The sequence below is a fragment of the Brachypodium distachyon genome, chromosome 2 (genome assembly GCF_000005505.3).
Source record: "Brachypodium distachyon strain Bd21 chromosome 2, Brachypodium_distachyon_v3.0, whole genome shotgun sequence".
In the NCBI taxonomy this organism is placed as follows: domain Eukaryota; kingdom Viridiplantae; phylum Streptophyta; class Magnoliopsida; order Poales; family Poaceae; genus Brachypodium; species Brachypodium distachyon.
In genome coordinates this window covers 54,440,864-54,460,082 of record NC_016132.3, presented here as the reverse complement: position 1 = coordinate 54,460,082, position 19,219 = coordinate 54,440,864, and the positions used below count along the sequence as shown (strand labels likewise).

General features: G+C 43.5%; 3 protein-coding genes and 1 long non-coding RNA gene across 9 annotated transcripts; 2 read left to right on the top strand and 2 right to left on the bottom strand.

Annotated features, from left to right (window-relative positions):
• Positions 1-830: 830 nt before the first annotated feature.
• On the top strand, positions 831-2,563 carry LOC100829578 (ammonium transporter 3 member 1). The gene has a single exon (XM_003564667.2). The coding sequence runs from the start codon at positions 920-922 to the stop codon at positions 2,393-2,395; it is 1,476 nt and encodes a 491-aa protein (XP_003564715.2). The 5' UTR covers positions 831-919; the 3' UTR covers positions 2,396-2,563.
• Positions 2,564-2,623: 60 nt separating this feature from the next.
• On the bottom strand, positions 2,624-10,207 carry LOC100842954 (DNA repair protein XRCC2 homolog). Of its 6 annotated transcripts, none has more exons than XR_002964070.1 (12): positions 9,919-10,207; positions 9,212-9,359; positions 8,721-8,848; positions 7,952-8,019; positions 7,650-7,706; positions 6,536-6,676; positions 5,696-5,801; positions 5,464-5,500; positions 5,281-5,390; positions 5,026-5,156; positions 3,940-4,035; positions 2,624-3,313 (listed from the first exon to the last, which is right to left on the bottom strand). XR_002964070.1 is itself a non-coding variant. In XM_024460191.1 (10 exons), exons 1-10 carry the CDS (start codon positions 10,114-10,116, stop codon positions 5,133-5,135), a joined length of 1,017 nt encoding a protein of 338 aa, XP_024315959.1. In that variant the 5' UTR covers positions 10,117-10,207; the 3' UTR covers positions 3,566-5,132. The 6 variants fall into 6 exon arrangements, 1 of the variants encoding a protein (XP_024315959.1); XR_002964068.1 differs by lacking the exon at positions 2,624-3,313 and adding an exon at positions 3,561-3,865; XR_002964069.1 differs by lacking the exon at positions 2,624-3,313 and adding an exon at positions 3,561-3,857.
• Positions 10,208-12,620: 2,413 nt separating this feature from the next.
• LOC112270896 lies at positions 12,621-13,836 on the bottom strand. Its single transcript, XR_002963489.1, has 2 exons — positions 13,739-13,836; positions 12,621-13,647 (listed from the first exon to the last, which is right to left on the bottom strand). It is a non-coding gene; the product is annotated as an uncharacterized LOC112270896 (long non-coding RNA).
• On the top strand, positions 13,585-18,953 carry LOC100829275 (probable ion channel POLLUX). The gene is made up of 13 exons (XM_010234318.2): positions 13,585-13,606; positions 13,725-14,389; positions 14,498-14,566; positions 14,666-15,271; positions 16,016-16,198; positions 16,332-16,391; positions 16,484-16,687; positions 16,801-17,049; positions 17,215-17,313; positions 17,399-17,593; positions 17,916-18,008; positions 18,091-18,354; positions 18,527-18,953. The coding sequence occupies exons 1-13, from the start codon at positions 13,600-13,602 to the stop codon at positions 18,743-18,745; spliced, it is 2,913 nt and encodes a 970-aa protein (XP_010232620.2). The 5' UTR covers positions 13,585-13,599; the 3' UTR covers positions 18,746-18,953.
• Positions 18,954-19,219: the final 266 nt, after the last annotated feature.

Here is a 19,219-nt window from a genome sequence, read left to right as displayed (position 1 = left end):
CCCAGGTATAGTTGCGACTAATGACTACAAAATTGTAATGGTATTGAGCAAAAACACAATCCAGTGACGTCTTTCCGCAAAGTCTGAAAAATAACAGTGCGATGTGGCCAATTTTCCCTAGCGTTGGCAAAATAATCTGGCACTAACATGCACCGATGTGAAACCGGTGTATTTTGCACAAGTAGCATCAAATTAGTCCGTAAAATGGTAAAAGCATCTACGGACCTAGGGTTGGTGCGTGCAAAAGTTGGTGGCTTAAGGAATAAATTGGAACAAGGACCTAGTTTAACACGAGAAAGTATCAGTTCAAAACCAGACGACACATGTGCAACTTAGATATAGCAAAATCGAAAAAACAAATCAGCAAGTTAGACCAGAGGACAAGATCCATGGTCATGAAAATGGACTGAAACATACTCCAGCTTGTTTTGAGTGGATGCCGTTGGGCATATTGAAATACGCTGGGAATCGGAGCAGCTAGTACAATTACTCTCTTTTCAAAGCATCAATCCACTCTAATATGAACATTAACATTCTCAAAGAAGTCTATGTTCAGCTAGCCCCCTCGTCATTCCAAATCACCGTGCTTGGAACCATCTCTTCCCAGCCTGCAGCCTCGCTACGTCCCAGCTCATTGATACAACTTAGGCACATAATCTTGCTCTCCTCGTGCCACTCACCAGTTCTCTTGCTAGACACGCCGCCGTTCGTTTGCCCCCATGTCATCAATGGATCAGCCGCCGGCATCTCAGCTTGGATTTGGACGTACATGATCGGCCTATATATAAGACCGGGAGAGTCCCTTAGTTTCACCCGTCACCATTCATCACCATTAGCGTCCCCGGCTCGCAGCCATCAGGTACACCCACTATCTGATCGTCCTCCGGGATCAGCTCGGTTTCACCGCTCGAGAGCCAAGATGGCGACCGCCGATTTCTACAACATGTCGGTGGCATACAACCCATCGGGCATCGCGGTGCCGCAGTGGCTGAACAAGGGCGACAACGCATGGCAGATGATCGCGGCCACGCTGGTGGGCATGCAGAGCGTGCCGGGCCTGGTGATCCTGTACGGGAGCATCGTGAAGAAGAAGTGGGCCGTGAACTCGGCCTTCATGGCGCTCTACGCCTTCGCCGCCGTGTGGCTGTGCTGGGTCACCTGGGCATACAACATGTCTTTCGGCCACAAGCTGCTCCCCTTCTGGGGCAAGGCCCGGCCGGCTCTGGGGCAGAGCTTCCTCATCGCCCAGGCCGTGCTGCCCGAGAGCACGCAGTTCTACAAGGGCGGCGAAAACTTCGAAACGGCCTGGATCAACCCGTTGTACCCCATGGCATCCATGGTCTATTTCCAGTGCGTGTTCGCAGCCATCACGCTCATCCTGCTCGCGGGGTCGCTGCTGGGCCGCATGAACATCAAGGCCTGGATGCTCTTCGTCCCGCTCTGGCTCACCTTCTCCTACACCATCGGCGCCTTCTCGCTCTGGGGCGGCGGCTTCCTCTTCCACTGGGGCGTCATCGATTACTCCGGCGGCTACGTCATCCATCTCTCCTCCGGAGTGGCCGGGTTCACGGCCGCGTACTGGGTCGGGCCCAGGTCCACCAAGGACAGGGAGAGGTTCCCACCCAACAACGTGCTGCTCATGCTCACCGGGGCCGGGATTCTCTGGATGGGCTGGGCCGGTTTCAACGGCGGAGACCCTTACTCCGCGAACACCGACTCTTCCCTCGCCGTGCTCAACACCAACATCTGCGCCGCAACCAGCCTCTTAGTCTGGACCTGCCTCGACGTCATCTTCTTCAAGAAGCCCTCCGTGATCGGCGCCGTCCAGGGCATGATCACCGGCCTCGTGTGCATCACCCCCGGCGCGGGTCTGGTCCAGGGCTGGGCGGCGATCGTGATGGGCATCCTGTCCGGCAGCATCCCGTGGTTCACGATGATGGTCGTGCACAAGCGCTCCAAGCTGCTGCAGAAGGTGGACGACACACTGGGCGTGTTCCACACTCACGCCGTGGCGGGGTTCCTCGGCGGCGCCACGACGGGGCTCTTCGCGGAGCCGGTGCTGTGCGGCATGTTCTTGCCCGTGACCAACTCCCGGGGCGCCTTCTACGGCGGCGTCGGGGGCATGCAGTTCGTGAAGCAGGTTGTGGGCGCGCTCTTCATCATCTCCTGGAACGTGGTGGTCACCAGCATCATCTGCCTCGTCGTCCGCCTCATCGTGCCGCTGCGGATGCCCGAGGAGGAGCTCGCCATCGGTGACGACGCCGTGCACGGTGAGGAAGCCTACGCGCTCTGGGGCGACGGCGAGAAGTACGACTCCTCCAAGCACGGATGGTACTCCGACAACGACAACACCCAGCGCAACCAGGCGCCCAGCGGCGTCACGCAGGACGTCTGACTGGAGTTTTTTTTTACAGCGTGCAAGGCAGTACATGTACGAGTGGAGTGGGCATCTAAGCCTGCGTCATTCGTGTGGGTGTTGCGGAATAAATCATTCATTCTGCTAATTTGAACATTTGATACTCGATGAAACCTACGATGTGCCTTATCGAGTAATGTTTTTTTCTTTTTCTTTTGAGGTTTTCTTTCGAAGTACATGTATTGGAACCTCAGTGTTCAAGGGGTGTGAGTGAAACTATCAACGTTCCAAGAGTTTGTTAATGACATACTGCTGAGAATCTTTTCTTTATATAATATACTGCTGAGAATCTTCCTACTTGTTTTTTCTGTATGAGAATCCTTTTACTTGTATATCCATTCATGGCTGAAGATCCAGTACAGACATCTGATTTAGACGAAACGCTCAGCATCATATGATTGACAGAGCCGGCGCAGCATCGTATGATTGCCATATAAAACGCTCATGCAAACTCTTCAAAGTCATTATAGCAGGCCAAACACTGAAAGAATCCTGACGAAGACCTGTTTGTCCAGGAGTGGGTTGTTTGCATGCACATTGCTGACTAGCAATACACATGGCACCAGACCGGGGGCCTGAAAGCCTTGACTTCAGGCGTTGAAACTTGAAACGCATCTCCTGCCCCTGATTCCATCCGATTCATAAAGTGTGTCAATATCACCATCTCAGTTCTCAGGTCGACCACTTGCATATATACGATTTGTATTAAACACAGAACGGCATCTACTCCAATCTCAGGTTTCTTTTGCTGCATGCATCGGAGGCACCACTTGTCACGGCCGGCTGAAACAGGAGTACAGGACATTGCCGAATACAAAAGCAGTGGCTTTCATTTCACTTTCACCCGCTGAGTTTACAATTCGAGCTAACTAATACATCATCAGCTGCTAATCTCCACTGGGAAGAACAATGATAAGAAAGAACGTCAAAAGGGACAACGTTGGAGGGGCTGAGAAAATGCGTGCAGTGACTGCGACACCGATAACAACAAAATAATAAGTTTGCTTAGTGATCATTGAGATGTGTTGTGTTCTCTCCTAGGAATGAGCGAGAGAAACACTAGCTGGATGTAACAATTTGCAAGAAAATTGATTTTGTTTTTTAAGTACAACTAATATGACAGCTAGAAACTTGAGTAGAAAACTCAGGGAACAAGAACAGATTTCTATATAGGAAACATGCAAAAAATCACAGCATCAAATGAGATGTCTCAACTACAAAGTTTCTCATAGTGCTTGACGACTTGATGAAATAATATAACGGGCTGATAACAAAACAAACACACTAGAACATACATATTCATATCCTAACACAATGGTGAATGGTACACAGCAACAAACAGTCAGCTGGCCAAGAATAAATCAACAAGTTAATTTTAGGCCTTGTTATGTTCGGTCGGAATAACAAAAACCTTGGTTTCTGGCATGTGACGAGTCAGGACCTACAGATCTACAAAATTATAAGGAATGAAGGACGCAGCATCAGGCTGCCACATGACTAGAAAGGTAAATAGGTAATGGTACCTGACAAATTTCTAGTGCATCTGCAGCATATCGCCTTGTAGTTCTCCAATCTCCATCTGACCTCTCTAGTCTTTGGTTAAATAACCGGTATACTTCCTAATGACCATTCACAAACGAAAATGTCATGCACATTGATTCAAACATGCACTTGAAGTATACACGCATCATATCAGTGCAAAACAGCCATTATCCAGACGATATAAACAAGTCAGGCCTGCTTTTCCGAGGAGCAACGTAAACTATAATTCCAGGTCCCACTATGTAGTGCCAAACATCACAAGACGAGACACAAGGTTGCCTGATCAATCTGAGTGTTTATGATTTACAAATGTTACACTCTTATGTTAATATGCTAATGATGTTTTGTCAGTTTATGGTTGGACATTAGTAGTAGTTTCTGACAACGAGGTATGATTAAATTAAATTATAGTGATCGTGCATTATTCAGAGAAAATTAATCAGCCTACTTATTCATTTCTAAATAATTGTATCAGTGCAGAAAACAGCACGTGCACACGCAACACTTCTATGCCCCTGCAAGCCTTTCGGAAGCTTCAAAACTGACATGGACATGTTCATTCCGTCAGATTAACTGATCGAGTGTATTTGAAGATGATACAACCAAAAGAACTATAGCCAGTTGCATACTGAACCTAAAAGTTCTGCAATATGAATAACCAAACAGTATTGACTCCCCTTCTCTCTATTAGAGAAAGAACAACTTCGATAAATACAAGAAACATAATCTGTTATCTTACTGCAATCGTCAAAATCTCCACAATACAATAATACAGAAACATAACTAGAAAAAAATCATGTCAAACAGTAAGAAAACCCCACAAAGAGCCAATAAAAGGAAGTAGGAAACCATGCAGTACATCATTTCTCATCTTTGTCTGATACGTTTATTGACTTCCATGCCGGAACTTGTGAATTATTTGCCAGAACTTCTGAATTCTTTGCTAGTTGGTTGGATTGAGAAAACTTTAAAATATTTTACTATATAAAAGCAGGCATGTCTACTCAGCGCTCACCTTAGGCTTAGGGTATCCATGCGATACCAGAGGAGTAAGATAGAGATATTACCTCAGCATCTCTGCTCAGACCTTTTTTTCACACATCACAAGTCAAAAACAGCATTGACAGGAAGTTGGACAAGTCCTGATATTCACCAGCAAAGAAACCAATAGGCTTCACTGTATAACGACAACACCACTCTGATCATTGGAAAGAAAATTATCTTAAGTTGAAATAGGAACTGCTCAAGGAAAAATAAAATGTATTGGCCATATTGATAAGTAAAACTAGAACAGAAAAGAAAAATAAGAAGCGGGAGCTTACATCCCTAATATAGAACTTCTCCTTTATGTTGAGGGAAGGCCGAACCCACTCAGAAGTATGTATAGAAAGCACCTCGCTTTCCTGCTCAGAGGAAATTCCTGATTCCTGTACTGTAAAAGACCATTGAATAAATTTGCAATTATAAAAAGGTAGTTTATGAGGTGCAGGGACGTATTTACCAACCTAAATCTTGTAACTTTATCCTGTGCGTAACAAATGTCTGCAACAGCACAAATTTGGAAAATGTTTAGACCATTATGCAGTTGTAATCGTTCATCGATCAATGGGGACCACCCATCAACATAAAGGTGTACACAACAACGAAATGAAAGGTATTTGAAGCTAATATTAATTTGCTGCAGAACTTCTCTTAACAGAGTCAGCTAACTTTTGATGAGGAAAAGATGGAACAGACCTGCCATACTGATGGCATGTATTCACGGCATGAGGTGTTAATTTCTTCTTCCCGTTTTGAATATCTCAAAACTGTTGAATCCTCTGTCAGGAATTTGGAAGTACCCCTAAATACAATAAGAAATAATATCATTCACCATACAACGCCAGTACAATGAACAGAAAATCATGCCATGTGTAATGCAGAGAGACATTGTTGATTCTAAACAAAGAAAATGCAGTCTCTAGCGACAGAAAAATGACAAGCAGAGACACTGAAATAAACTGTGTTAATGAAAACATTGTTGGCAATTTTAAAAGGGGGTTTAATACTTCTTTATTTCCTCAGGGAATACCTAATACCTAAAAGATTTGTGCAGCTTTGCATTGATAGGTAAGAACTTTGAGAAGCTAACTGCCAATCATGGGTTGAATCAACAACACACGCAATAATTAGCCAACGCCCGTTGGCAACAGAACTGAAAGGCCACGCATGAGCCTCCTCTTTGATGCTGACGAGGCTCTGGACGTTGAGCTGGTCCCCATCGAAGAACAGCGGTTCCTCAGTTTCCAGACAGATCAAACTGGGGGTAGCACAAATAAGTCTTTGTAACAATCCACACAGGCGCACACTCAGATAGTAGTATTTTATGATGGGAAGAATCAGAGTACTAATTTATGATGGGAGAAATTTGCAAAGTAAGAACATAAACATAAAGTGCACAATAAGTAGCCTACAAAATAGTCAAAAAGATTCAAGCTGATCCACAGTTCTAACATCCAATATTTGCATTTACATGCAACAGAGGACATAAATTTGTGCATTCTCAACAATGTTTAGTGGCATTAGAATATGGCCTACCTTTGAAAGTCATTTGATGTTGTGATTCCTTCACCATAAATATGTGCCTTACTCACCAACACTAAAATAGGTTGGAGTTGTAAAAACTTCCGTATTTCTTGGACAACACTCTCAGTGATACTCTGAAGTGACTGAGTTTTCCTGCATAGTCATCAAAAGATTGACCAAGAAGCAAAGATATGTTACTAAGGCAGTACAGCTCAAGCATGAAACTGAATTGTTTCAGTCAAATATGGAATTTGGTGTTTTTGCCAGCATAGAGACATCAGATATAGTAAATATATGCATGGAACAGTGAGGCACAATTGCACCAACAACTCCATAAATAATTTTACCAGTTTTTTTTTCATGCGTCAGACTCCTATGATGCTATAACACACTTCCTATGATGCCATACAAATATAGGTGTTTCCAGCGCCGACATGTTTTGCACATGATTTACAGACCAGGACACGCCTTTCAACAGAGTTTATCTGCCTGTCCTAATTTACTAAGATTACTATAATATCTGTGTTCCTGCAACCTGCACTGTTGCAAAATTTTCTACATTGTGTTGGTCCACTGGTTTTGTCGTTCAAAGAGAAAACAAATGTACTTTGTGTTCTGTATTTTACATGATGCTTAATTTTGCAGTTAGCATTAATCCACTAGTTTTTAATTCAAATATAAAAAACAATGCACTCTGCATTCTGTATTTTTTTCATAGAGATTCCATTCCTTCTGTAGGAACTTTTGGTGAATAGACGTTTGGTGTTATCATGGTGCATCCAATATTGGTTAAAAATGCAGGTATTATTATTTTATTTTGAATGATTACCACTAATAGCATGCATATAAGGTGTAACTGTCATATTTGATCATTCGGTTTCTGTATGCAATAAGGTACGGGAGCGAGTAAATCGTGGTGCCATCCTACTCATCAATAACATGTGAGATACTTTCTTATAGCAAAGTACAGATAAAGCCTTTCGAATACTCACGTGTATGCAATGACTTCAAAATGAGAAAATGGCAAGTAAAGAATGCATGCTAAATCCACTGTTATTGTGAAGATATGCACATCATAAGATCTGGAGGCTATACTAGTACTGAATGTAATGCTTGTTGCAATTACCCTTTACTGTCTCTGGTAGGTTGAGAACAACGGTCTATCCAATAAAACGCACCAATGCTGCAGAAGGGAAAAATGGTACATAATGGTTAACCCTGCACTGGGAATGGAAAAATATATTGTTTGGAGAAGCAAACAGTATGCTCCTGCAAAAATAGAGTGTCACTTGTAATAATGATTTGAGCTACACAAGGAGAAACATAAAATTTGATACGCTAACGCTAAGCTATAACTTGAAAATGACAAGGTAGAAGAAACAAGATCTGTAAATCAAATAAATTCACAAGAAACCAGCAACAGAATACCTGTCTAGCATCAGGAAATAAATACCAACACCAAGAGCTCTCCTTGCTTTGGATTGAGAATATACAGTCTGTTAATTCGATAACCATAGATAAGGAAAACTTGTATCTTAAATATGATGATGTTTTTAGCTTATAGGCATGGTGTTAACTCCTAGACAGTTACAAAAAACAAGCAGAAATTCCATTGCAACTCGTTCTACAAGTAAGCCCCATAGTTCACTGTTTATTTTTGCAATGATAGCTAGTATCTATTTCAGAAAGACCAAGTTGAAGCGCGGAATACGTATATGATAATCCTAATGATGATGTGTGCACTCAATTGTTTGTAACAATCATGTCATACACACCACAAAGATGGTATTTCTGATAACGCAATATTCCCAAATGTGTATGCTGCTAAATTGTCAAGATGGACTATCAACACATGTCATCTCTTAAGCAAACATTCAATGGACTAAAAGGGTACAAAACACAAAATAGCATGAAAATTCCATGTGTGGCCAGTGGAGAAGACAAAATCTATAGTTTTCTCTAGCTACAATACGACCTTTTGCCAGTTCACTAATCGTGCAACATAAATAAATAAAATACTCCAAGTAGTCCTTCCCTTCCAGTGGTTGTAGGGTCAGACCTAACATAATACAATATGTTTCTGTAATCACCAATATATTTCTAGATCAAGTAAACCAAGGGATGAACAACACAAATATGTGTATGCCATAACGGTATGGCATGCTCATAAATATGTTACAAACACACAGAAACTTGCCTTCAGAACAACTATAAGTTCAGAACTACTGTAACAACGGACATAGAAGAATCGCTTCATGCAATCAGTAAACAGTATATCTTCGGTGCCATCCTTTACAAATTGTTCATTTATTGGATGTGCTGAACCTGTGAATTGATAGAAGAATGAAAGTGAGAATCCAAAGTCAACAGTACTATTTATGTGGCACATCGTGGTTCGTGCTCCATGAAAATTCGAGAGTGTAGTACTAGAACTGTAGGTTTATGAACACAGAGAGCCTATAAAAGATTTACGAAAATTCCAAGATCCCAGCCTCAGATCGTACAACAGAGGAACAATGCCAAAAGGCCCATTTTCACTCCAAGCCATGAAAAAAAAATAGCACAGCGAGTATATTCACTGTACACACTCTTAAAGGCAGGATATGGATTGTTATATACATTTTGCTTGCCCATTTTCACTGTAAATTGACAGTGCAGAATAATTATGGAAGTATTTTGCCAGCTTACCGCAACCCTCTGCAATGCGGTTCCTCAGAATTTGAGCCAGTCGTAGCACATCAAATCGGCAGTCCAGGTCAATGTACATGACTTCTTTACCCAGGCCCCCAAAATAGACACCCGCCCACTCCTTTGGTAGTATGCACTGAACTGCAGCCTAACATTCAAGTAATCATACACTGAGCTGAACAGGCCACACATTTGTATAATTTGGTAGAAAAATCAGGTGTAAAAACTGCATTGATTTTATCTATGTTCGCATGCATGAAGCATTTTTGTATTGTGAGAACGTGCATGAAGCATTCACTGATACCAACTAAGAAGTGTATCAAACACCGAAGGATTGCCAGTTCAAAGGGGTAAAACACTGAAGGTGTTTTTTCTTCATTTTCTTTCTACTCTGCACATTACCTTTGTCTTTGTGTTTCAGCGATGTCAATAACTACAGTAACCTATCCAAAATTACTATAGGTTCTTAAAATCCCAAGATGAAATTTGGCGCTACATATGGCACATACAATGTCTGAAATTCTAAATCGAGGATGTATCTGCAGAATGCCTTAGTCTATGTAATTTCATAATACTGTTACAACCAAAGTTTGGGGTTCCCAGTTTTCGGTGTGAATTGCTGCACGTGTGCAGCGTACTATCGCGTTGGCGCTACAGGCTAACATTGTTTGGGGGAGGAACTGTGTAAGCACTGGAATATCGCATACCATGAGGAGCAGCTGGGACTTGCCGGAGTTGGACGGACCAGCAATCTCAACAACATTGCCCGGGCGGAGTGGCGCGCGGTGGAGTGGCGGCGGGAGGAGGATGGGGGGCCGCGCGGCGAGGGAGCGGGAGAGGAATGCCGCCGCCGTCTCGTCTACGGCAAGCCATTCTCTAGGGGACCCTCCTGCCTCCCGGGCCATTGCTAGGGTTCTGGAGGCACTGTCCCCTCTTTTTCACCGGGGTTCTGTGTACTCCGTATATGATTTTGCGGCGCTTGGCTCGACCGAGTTCGGCGCCTGTAGCTCGCCAAACCTCCAGTAACACCGCACCTGTATGCACCCACCTTGTTGTCCACGTGTCCACTTATATTTCTTAATCTCTCTGTATTTTTGGCTAATCCTTGACACCCACGTTCTTTCTCTCCCGTTTCTCTCACGTCTCTTTCTGTTCTATGTTCTCTATTCTCTTTCCTCCTTTTTTTTTCTTTCTCCAAAAAGAGCCCAAGTGCCATGACAAGGGAGACCGACTTTGTTGCTGCAGCGCTCGCGGCCCCTCCTCCTCCTCCATCCCCTCCCCGTTCGGCACGGGACGGGTTCCCGCCGAGCTGCTGCTCCGCGTGCTGCTGCCCTGTGTGCCGCAGCAGCCGAGCCCGTCCAAGATGCAGGGGTGGCTAATTAAATGGAGAGGAGCTGACCGGCCGGTCAGTTGCATGCTTGCACCAGCGGCATTTCTTGCTTGGCCAAAGATTCCCTTGAGATTCAGATGTGTGTACGTGTGCGTGATGTGTGTACGTGTGCGTGTGTTTGGATTTCTGTTTTCTTTTTTGAATTGAGAGTGCGGGCAAGAAACAAAGATGAGCAATCAGCAGATGCGCGTCGCCGTCTTGTTATTTTGCTTTCGGATCTTCTGCTTTCTTTGAAGTTCTGTGCTGTGACTTTTCAGTACCGTCATGTATGGATGTACCATGGGTACATGAAGATGTACTGATTTTTTTATGATTGTTCGTACTGTGATTTTGTCCTGGTACATGATGTATCAGCTTCAATTTCTTTTTTTATGTTAGATCCATGAGGTACTGTGGTTTGATGATTGTTCGTACTGTGAGTTTTGTCTTGGTACATGACGTACTCTTCATATGACGAGGTACTTTGATTATTGGTACCATGTTAGATGATTGGTACCGTGTTTCGATGATTGTTTGTACTGCGATTTTGTTCTAGTACACGATATACTGTTATGAATTGATGTACAAAGTCTTCATATGACGAGGTACTTTGATTATTTCTTATTCTTTTTCCCATCTCCATTGAGAATTGAGGAGGTACTTACATGTACTATGATGTAAGTTATAGTTGATGAGGTACTTATTAATTGTATGAGTTGAGGAACTATCATCTACCTTGATGTATCTGTGATAGACCTTCATGTACTTGTCATATAACTTCATTTATCTGTCATGTGCATGAGGTACTTAAAAACTGTTTAGATACATGTGATGTACCATACGATGTACTTGTATCATAAGTTCATGTACACGAGATATTTAAAAACTGATACAGTACGGTTCATATACCATTATGTACTAAACATGTACTTCAAAACATGTCATGCTGTAATGTACTTAAAAGTGGGAGAGAGAAAGAAAGAAAGAAAGAGAAAGAAACAGAAAAAGAAAAAGTTGTCAGGTGGTAACAGTGTTAATCCTCTACTTAGTTTAGTGTCAGAAATTAACTAAGAGAGAGAAAGAGGAGAAAGCCAAACATGTGGCTACGAAGAGAGGGGCATATACTTGGGGTGGCACAGCCACCGCGTTACTGTAGCTCTGTGTTTTGCGCGCGATACGTGATGGGGTCCAAAAGACATTCCGCATTTGCGTTGTGTAGTATTTTCCTTTCCTTTTTGCGGTTGCAATTTTCAGGATAGTTCACCGTGTAGTTTTTAGTTTTAATTTATTTTAGAAGGCCAAAAATGCCTAAGAGCATCACTCCCTCTGTCCTATATTAAGTGACGAAATTACATTTATTTAGACGCTTTTTGGGTATAGATACATTCATATTTGGGAAAATTTGAGTCACTTAATATGAGACGGAGGGAGTATATAGTTGGATGATCTTAGCGTTTTCTTAACATAATCGTTGATGCGGAAGTGTGAGAAAAAAAACGGCATTATCTTAATTGAGGGTGAACTTTAATTCTCACATGCGAGAGGAATAAAAATCAAGACAGCAAAATGATTTGCTAAGCTGGCATGCGATTTTGAGGAAAAGAGGAAAAAATAAAGTGATCCTTATAAATATTTTTGAAAGGAGGGAGTAGTGTTTTTCTTCTCTAACATTTTTTAGGGAATAGTGTAGTCCATAAAACAATAATGACAGTTGACACACTTGTTTTCTCCAAGTGAACGGATGGTTGATGAAACAAAAATCAACAACAAAGATTTTGATAAACCCACTAAATTTCATCAAGATTCTTCAAACTCAATATCTTTATACTGGAAATTTTTACACTAATCACAGCACTAATATGAAAGCTATGAGATGATTTTTCTTAAGCAAAATACTAGTCTGAATAATAGGTCTTGCCCAGGCTCAGGAAGCAGACTGGCTCCGCCACTGCCAAGCATGTACCCTTGTGGGTTTTGCACGAATTATCCATCTCAAAAGAGAAAACATAAGATCAACAAAGAGTTTAGGGCTTACCATAGTGTGATCAGGCCCGCACACACGCGGCTTGTTTGACTATTAAAATGAGCCAATACCCGTGCACCGATAACACACACGCGCATACACAAGGCCATCTTTTAAAGTTTTCATACCCAAACCAAGCGAAGGCCAGCTAGCCAAGCAATACTTAACGCGTGGACAAACCAAAACTTGGCAAATTTAGAATAAAACTGAAATGATGTAATCACTGGCTTGCCTTCAAATGTGTTGCCGTGCCATACGAGCTGCTGCAATAAAGAAATCAATCCGTGATGGAGAGATGTGAGCCGAGAACTAGCAATGCACGAGCACGCGCCCGATGCCCATTACGTTCTCATTTAAACACATAATTGTACTATTGCTAGTTGAAACAGTTTTTCTTTCTGTCTACACGCGAGTTGAAGCCCAGTTGAAGCAGTTTTTTCTTTTTGACCAGTTTACTTCCTGACGAAGTGACGATCGATGAACTCGGCTCCCATGCATCGCCAAGCCTTTTCGCCCGCTTCGCCAACCAAAGCATGGACGGCCGGGATCCGATTCCTTGGCCGCCAAGTGGACCTACCAACGGCTCGGATCACCCCAAGTTTCCCACTAGCTTCACCTTCACATGGCCTGCACGTCCCATCACTCGCCAAACACAACAGTGTACAATAATCATCGAACCTATCCGCTGACCCTTCGGCCCCACTGAAATGACAGCAGAGACTGCGTCCGGGACCCAGAAGGCCACACGGCGGGGTACGCACAGAGAAAAGGAGATACAGTACCAGATCACGGGACGGGTGGGACCCACCAGTGTTCCGCCCGGCTGCCTTTGCGGCTGTGCCCATGCGCGCCGCACGTGCATGACTCGTCTCCGTCGCGGCCGCTGCATTTCCCGCTTGCTCCCGCGGTCACAGCTTACCACCACCGTCGAGCTAAAGCCAGGCCGCGGCCGTCCCACTGTACCGTCGCGGGCTCCTGGCTAACTGTTTCGGATGAATGACAGGTGGGGTCCAGCGGAAAAAGTCCCACTGGTCATTGTCTTGTCTGGGCTCGCGGGGTGGTTTTGGTGTTAGGGGCGCGGCTGACTAATAACATGGCTAAACGGGAATTAATTTTGGCAGAGGTTTATTATTACCGGGCGGGCGGGCGCCGGAGAGGGGAAGGTGGAGTGGGAGCTTGCAAGCTTGGAGCTCCAGCTTTGCGGCTAATGGCGGAGAGCGACGGCGGGGAAGCGGACCCTGGCGCTGGTCCGCAGGCTGCTGGTGGCGGTGTCAGCCGGCCGGAACCCGCCACGCGCCCGCAGCGGCCGCAGCTCACCAAGTCGCGCACCATCTCCGGCTCCACCGCGGCCGCGGCCACGGCGGCTGCCTCCACGGCCGAGAGAGGGCGAGGCGGTAGGGACAGCATCCTCGCCCGCCGCTCTACCACGGCGCCCCTCCCGCCGGCGGCTGCGCTGCCGCCGCGGCGGCTCACCGTCGCCGTGGACGATCCCTCCCACGCGGCGCCCAACGGCGGCGTGCTCGACCGGGACTGGTGCTACCCGTCCTTTCTCGGCCCGCACGCCTCGCGGCCGCGGCCGCCGCGTCAGCAGCAGACGCCCGTGTCTGCAGACCGTCGGAACCCTAACAACCCTGCCCCGCCGCGGAGGGTGGCGATCTCGCAGCGGGAGGAGGAGAAGTGCTTGGCGTCTGTGGTTAAGCAGTCGACGCTACTGGGGGAGAGGAGGCCACTCTCGCCTCCGCCCCCACGCTCTCGGCGATTTGATCTCCCTCCGTACCTCCTACCCGTAAGTGAAGCTAGTTGTCGTAACATGTTTCTTGCCATAAAAGCGCCAGCTTACATATGGCAACTGACTTACTAGTTTGGTCCATTTCCCATGAATCAATTGTTGCAGTTGCTGGTCGCAACTGCCATAAGCTCTTCCCTGGCTTTTTGGCAGTGGATGAAAGTGCTGGGACTCCAGGTTATCTGTTTCGTTTTTGAAAATTGTGTGATGCTAGCTGGCTGGTTTTATAGCAGAATTAATTTCGCTGACAGTTTAGAGGCATTTACGTATTTGCAGGAGAACATCAGATTATGCGGTAGAGATAATGCTGTGGGCAGTGAGGGAACCGCTGAGACACCCTGGATCCTCGGGGACCCTGGTTCCAATTTTGCTTACTCTGAGAATTGGAATTTAGCTCCTATTGCTTTCATCATACCTATATTCCTGTTTAAATACATTGATCAGCTCCGGCGGAAGAAAGCAAATTCCACCAGGATGAGAAATACTGAGGAAGAAGTACCGCTTGAGAAGAGGATTGCTTACAAGGTTGATGTGTTCTTCTCAGGGCATCCATATGCTAAGCTTCTCGCCCTCCTGTTGGCCACTGTAGTTCTCATCGCCTCGGGCGGGATTGCGCTGTATGCTGTTAGTGGCAGTGGATTCCTGGAGGCTCTTTGGCTTTCTTGGACCTTTGTGGCAGATTCAGGAAACCATGCTGACCAGGTTGGCCTGGGTCCAAGGATTGTGTCTGTATCGATTAGCTCCGGCGGCATGCTGGTATTTGCCACGATGCTTGGGCTTGTATCAGATGCGATATCAGAGAAGGTTGATTCTTGGCGTAAGGGAAAAAGCGAGGTGATAGAGATCAACCATATACTAATCCTCGGGTGGAGCGACAAGCTGGTAATGTTCCGGTGGTCAATCGCTTTAGTATGAAATGGTTCTCACAATGGAATCTTTTAGTTTTGCATACATCACTCTGTTTCCGGTAGGAGTCAGAACACATTGCAGGAGGAAGTTTTTTATTGGCTACCCCTGTCCTGTGCAGTTTTTGGTACATTTTTTTTCGAATGATCGGTAAAGCAGAGGATAACTTTCGAAACTGTGTTTTGCTAGAATCTGATGATTGCCAGTAATGTATTTCTGCAAGCAGGATATCCTGTTTCTCTCTTACATTAGTAAATCTCCAAATTTTTGTAGAGCAAAAAATTTGTACTAGCAAATCATTTAAACAGGACAAACAGCATCCCTATTTCTAAAGTAGGCTTGTAACTTTGTAAGATTTTATTTATTTATTTTGCGATGAAGAAAGTGATCTTATAATAGTGTTTGACTTTGTGGGATTTTACCTTCAAGCATTTGGCTCTCATCGTAGTATTAAAAATTCATAATGTTCAAGATTTAATTCTGTATTGCAACTTATAATTTAGAAAACCAGCTTTAGAAGTTAATTCTTCGTCTTTTTTGGAACCTAATTATGTAGAAGAAGTCATTGTTTCTGACAATATTTTGACATTGTATGCATTTTATCCTGTACTTTATTGTCCAATCTCACTAAAAGTTACGCACTGAGAACTAAGTTTGTTTGCTTGGACACTATCAATGATTGGACAAATTTGCTTACTATCTTTGCACTATGTGGAGCAGGGCTCTCTTCTGAAGCAGCTAGCTATAGCAAATAAAAGTATTGGGGGCGGTGTAGTTGTTGTTCTGGCAGAAAGAGACAAGGAGGAGATGGAGATGGACATAGGAAAGCTAGGATTTGACTTCATGGGAACATCTGTAATATGTAGAAGTGGCAGTCCTCTAATTCTAGCAGATCTGAAGAAGGTAGCAACTCAAGCAATTATTATTCTGATCACCTTGTTCTTTCGTGCTGAATACACAGCTCGGTGGTTTCTATTCATAACCATGTAAATTGTCTCTTATATTTTAGAGCTCAGATGTCCTTATGTCCTTGCAGGTTTCTGTTTCTAAAGCGCGTGCTATTATAGTTTTAGCATCTGATGAAAATGCAGACCAGGTTAGTATTTCTCCTACTCACCTTCACTATTTTGACTTAACATCTAATACTATTATTTGCTCACATTTGTTTTTCTCCACTCTCTCCACCAGAGTGATGCAAGAGCTTTGCGCGTCGTACTGAGCCTGACTGGAGTAAAGGAGGGTTTAAGAGGACATATTGTTGTAGAGATGAGTGATCTTGACAATGAACCTTTAGTGAAACTGGTTGGAGGTGAACTAATTGAAACAGTTGTTGCCCATGATGTGATTGGCCGTTTGATGATACAGTGTGCGCTACAACCTGGCCTTGCACAGGTAAATTTACTGTAACCTTGGCTCTGCAATAGGAAAAACTTTGGACCTGCCATACCAAACTGCACTGTTGTATCTCCATGAACATAATGATAGCACATCATGTACATTTGCAGATATGGGAGGATATTTTAGGATTCGAAAATGCAGAGTTCTATATTAAAAGATGGCCAGAATTGGATGGCATGCGGTTTGGGGATGTTTTGATCTCATTCCCTGATGCTGTGCCTTGTGGAGTGAAGCTTGCTTCAAGAGCTGGAAAGATATTAATGAATCCTGATGATGGTTATATTTTAAGAGAAGGTGACGAGGTCCTTGTTATAGCAGAAGATGATGATACTTATGCTCCTGCCCCTCTACCAGAGGTGAATTTTCTGAGTTCTACTTAATTTTCCTTAAAAAAAGATTCCGAGTTCTACTTAATTTTGTATAATCTCTTTGTATCAACTATCATCAAGCAAGTCATACTGCTCAGAGGCAAAAATTTCTTTTCACCTTGATTTTTCTTTGATCAATGTTATTTATGTCAGGTGCATAAGGGTTTTCTACCTAACATTCCCACCCCTCCTAAATATCCAGAGAAGATTCTATTCTGTGGTTGGCGACGTGATATCCACGATATGATAATGGTAATTTAACTTGGATTTTATTTTTCAGGACCAATGCCTGTTTTAAGCACATTTTGAATATGAGAATGTTAGTACTGTTGTGTAGGTTCTAGAAGCATTTCTTGCTCCAGGTTCTGAATTGTGGATGTTCAATGAGGTGCCAGAGAAAGAGAGGGAGAAAAAGCTGACCGACGGTGGTATGGATATTTGTGGACTAACAAACATTAAACTTGTACATAAAGAAGGGAATGCTGTTATCAGGCGGCACTTAGAAAGCTTGCCTCTCGAGACCTTTGATTCTGTAAGTATATGTACTCTATGGTAGAGATACAAACAAAGCATTCAGAGCAGTTTCTCTTCAGTCAGGGAAAGTTTATTAACCATATTATTAGTCTGGTGTACTCCGAGTCTTGGGTTTACCCCATATCACATTTGTGTTCACTGTCGATGTCGCATAACACATTTGTGTGTGAACTGTTCATCTGGTATATCTGTATAGTTTGGTTTATATTCTATTAGAATGAATAGTTGAGTAGTTTTGGTCATCTTTGTCATGCATGTTCTCGTCTTTTCCAGATGCTAGTTTATCTTAAGTAAATACAGTGCTAACTTTGCATCCACAGATTTTAATTCTTGCAGATGAGTCAGTAGAGGACTCCATTGTGCAATCTGACTCACGGTCTTTAGCTACACTTCTTCTAATTCGGGACGTTCAGGTGAGTAACTACCATACTGGCATTATAACTGATAGAGTGCATAATAAATGACTTCTGCACTGCTGATTTATGCCTTCTACAGTCCAAACGTCTTCCATCAAAGGAGTTAAAATCACCTCTCCGTCACAGTGGCTTCTCTCACAGTTCTTGGATTCGGGAAATGCAGCACGCGTCAGACAAATCAATAATTATCAGCGAAATACTGGATTCCAGAACCAGAAATCTCGTATCTGTCTCCAAAATCAGCGACTACGTTCTATCAAATGAACTTGTAAGTATGGCATTAGCAATGGTAGCAGAAGACAAGCAAATCAACAGAGTTCTTGAAGAACTTTTTGCTGAAGAGGTACTGCCGCAACGTGCTGTGTATTTTTTTTTAATATTGCAAGAACATGCTTTTCCACCACCACATTCTTATTCCACTGCGCTCTATTTAACGGTGGAGCAGATGACATTTGTTAACAGTTAACTACTCACGGACTTGCCTTTGATCTGATCGTTGTAATTCTATGTTACAGGGCAACGAGATGTGCATACGATCCGCTGAATTTTACCTATACGAACAAGAGGAATTGAGTTTCCTTGATATAATGGTCAGGGCTCGTGAGAGAGATGAGATTGTGATTGGCTACCGCCTTGCCAACACCGACGAGGCAATCATTAATCCAGAACAGAAGTCTGAGATTAGGAAGTGGTCGCTAGACGATGTCTTTGTTGTGATTTCAAAAGGTGACTAATTTTACAATGGCATCTCACTTTTTTGAAGTGCAATTGTATATTCCAGTAGTACTAATTCCTTCTGATAGAAATGATAACCGGGAAACATACGTGAAAGTACAGCTCTGATCTTATCTGGGCCATTAGCTCTGTACACATTAATTTCTGTAAACTCCATAGCATTCAGCTGATCCGACATAAATAATTCCAGTTTCACACCTGAAATTATTTTTAATCAGTAAATAAATTATGCAGTGGATCACTCCGGTAGGAATAGCTTATAATTCTTGTTTTATTTTTGAAGATTATATATGATAATTATTGAATCGAGATGTTACTGTAAGGACATGCTTCAATACGATGTTTTAAGAAAGAGCGTATGCAGTATATTCTGTGAAGATCCCGTAATGCTATCTAGACACAGGTGTCGTTTGTACATTCGGTCAGTGTATCTTCGTTCTTTACTTTCCTTTTAGACTTCAGTTTAGTTGTGA